At 49.8% G+C, this 2,748-nt stretch overlaps 1 protein-coding gene across 3 annotated transcripts in view; it reads right to left on the reverse strand.

The window, feature by feature from the left end:
• Window positions 1-2,748, reverse strand: part of RAPGEFL1 (Rap guanine nucleotide exchange factor (GEF)-like 1) — an 18,236-nt gene that overhangs the window by 5,991 nt on the left and 9,497 nt on the right. For all 3 annotated transcript variants that reach the window (XM_011998959.1, XM_011998958.1, XM_011998956.1), the window contains exons 5-6: window positions 631-743; window positions 249-416 (exon numbers count right to left, since the gene is read on the reverse strand). In XM_011998959.1, the coding sequence (XP_011854349.1) occupies window positions 249-416; window positions 631-743 (281 nt within the window). The remainder of the gene's footprint in view (window positions 1-248; window positions 417-630; window positions 744-2,748) is intronic.

A 2,748-nucleotide genomic window follows, 5' to 3' on the forward strand; every position in this document is an offset into this window, starting at 1 on the left:
GGTCTCGATCTCCTGACCTCGTGATCCGCCCGTCTCGGCCTCCCAAAGTGCTGGGATTACAGGCTTGAGCCACCGCGCCCGGCCGATGTTGCATCCTAACAAGCTCCCAGGTGATGCACATGAGGCTTGTCCCAGGACCATACTTTGAGTAGCAAGGGCCTAGAATTCAGTCTCTTCCCCTCCCACAGGGCACTGAGCTTGTGAGTTTCTCCTCTCGGAGCATCAGCCCAGTTCTTCCTGACCCTCACCTCCTGAGGAGGCCACAGCTACCAGGATGAGTGAATCCTCACGCCCCGCGGGCTCCTCTGAATATTGAAGTTTCTCCGTCACAGAACCCAGAATGTCCTGCACAGATGCTGAAAGGCGGCTGCGTATGGTCACGTAAGAGTGGTCAGGCATGTATACGCGGCAGAAGACTGGACGGAAACAGGAAAATGGCTTTCAACAGAGGGCAGAGTGGCAGCAGCTGGAACAGTTTCCTCCAGGGTGCCACTGTTCCCCACCTCTGAAGAAGGTCCTGTGAAAGGGGCTGGTTCTACCACCCAGATACCACTGAGGGTGCCCAAGACCCAGAGACATGTCCGCCTGAACCACTCAGGACACCCTGCCCCTCCTAATGCCCACACTCACTCTCATCAGAGCCCCGGAAGGCCACGCGGGTCTGCAGACAGGAGTCTATCCGGCGGAAGTGGCGGAAGAGTGGCTTCACCTGCTTGCTGGGTGGCTGACTCTCCTCTGGAATCCTGGCATGGACACAGCTGGGCATCAGCACGCCCTGCCAGGCATATGGACAACCAACACCAAGCAGGCAACATCAAGCAAGAATATCAGAATTGGGTCAAGGATGTACCAGCAACAGTTTCAGAAGGTGGTTAAGGGGGTCAGAAGAGAGGACAATGAGCAGGATGGGATAATTGTCCAAGTAATCCTAATCAAATGCCACCTTTTCCATGAATTCTTCTCTGGTCCACCCCACCCACCAGGAAGGTCACTTTCTTGTCTCAACTACTATAGAACATTGGGATAATGTTTATGTTCACCTCTTATCTCTTCTATGAGATTGAGAGCTTTTGAGGACTGGGATTTGGTTCCTACTGGATATTTTTTCATCCTCCAGGGCCTAGCACACTGCTTGGCACATGGTAGGTAGTAGGTCATCAGCCATTTGCTGAATTTTGCTGAAAATAACTTCACAGTCTGGGAAGGAGATAGACAGGCATCCAGCTACTTCTAAAGCCAGGCAGGAGGCGTTGATGATGTAACAAAGGTACCAGGAGAGTTCTGCTGGTGTGGGGGAAGGAGAACGCTATTCCTAAAAGGAAGATCTAGGAAGTTTTCATCAAGAAGATAGCATTTGACCTGGGCCTTGGAGGAGAGCAGGAAGAGAAGGAGATGGAGGCCAGGTGCAGTGGCTCACGCCTATAATCCCAGCACTTTGGGAGGGATTGGGAGGCCGAGGTGGGCAGATCACTTGAGGCCAGGAGTTCAAGACCAGCCTGGCCAACACGGTGAAACCCCGTCTCTACTAAAAATATATAAATTAGCCAGGGCTTGGTGGTGTGCACCTGTAATCCCAGCTACTTGGGAGGCTGAGGCAGAAGAATCGCTTGAACCCGGGAGGCGGAGGTTGCAGTGAGCCGAGATCACACCATTGCACTCCAGCCTGGTGACAGAGCAAGACTCCATCTCAAAAAAAAAAAGAAAAAAAAAATGTCTGGGTGCAGAGGCTCACGCCTGTAATCCCAGCACTTTGGGAGGCCAAGGCGGGTGGATCATGAGGTCAGGAGATCTAGACCATCCTGGCTAACACGGTGAAACCCCATCTCTACTAAAAAAAAAATACAAAAAATTAGCTGGGCATGGGGGCCGGCGCCGTAGTCCCAGCTACTCAGGTGGTTGAGGCAGGAGGATGGTGTGAACCCAGGAGGCGGAGCTTGCAGTGAGCCGAGATCGCGCCACTGCACTCCAGCCTGGCCGACAGAGCAAGACTCCGTCTCAGAAAAAAAAAAAAAGAAAAAAAGAGAAGGGGGTGGGAGGAGGGCATTCTGGCATTCTGGGGTGGACAATATAACGGACCGTGGGAAGTTGGAGAGTGCAGGAGTTGAGGTGTTATGGATGGATGGGATGCAGATGAGATGGGAAGGAACAGCAGAAGGCAGAAAGGGAAGGGTATCCAATGCTGGGATGTTTCACTTTCTCTTGGAAGCATGGGGAGCAGGGATGCCTTTGGAACAGGAGCATGAAAGATCTCTCTAGTGTCAGCACAGAGAAGGGAGAGAAGGATGCTAGACCACAAGCTGAGGCCTCCCTAATTGTGCTGGGGACAGAGAAGAGAGAAACTAAAAGGGCAGAATGGATTGATGGATGGATGGATGGATGGATGCAGTGGTGTCCTGAAGCTGGTTCACACTGGCTCACAAGAGCATATTGTTAAGTTCTGGGGAATTTTGCCAACTGTTTTTTAAAGAGCCATTAAAATATAAATAAATAAATATATCTCCATATATAAATATATATGTTTTAAACTTATAGTCAGGCCAGGTATGGTGGCTCACACTTAGAATCCCAACACTTTGGAGGGCCAAGGTGGGAGGATTGCTGGAGCCCAGCCTGGACAACATAATGAAACCCTGTCTCTATTGAAAAATAATAATACAAATTAATAAATCATACATAAAATTTGTAATCAAATAAGTTATTATAAAAAAAGTAGTTTCCTTCCTGTTTCACTTTTTTTTTTTTTTTTTT

Source organism: Mandrillus leucophaeus, unplaced genomic scaffold, assembly GCF_000951045.1.
Source record: "Mandrillus leucophaeus isolate KB7577 unplaced genomic scaffold, Mleu.le_1.0 Scaffold58, whole genome shotgun sequence".
Taxonomy (NCBI): domain Eukaryota; kingdom Metazoa; phylum Chordata; class Mammalia; order Primates; family Cercopithecidae; genus Mandrillus; species Mandrillus leucophaeus.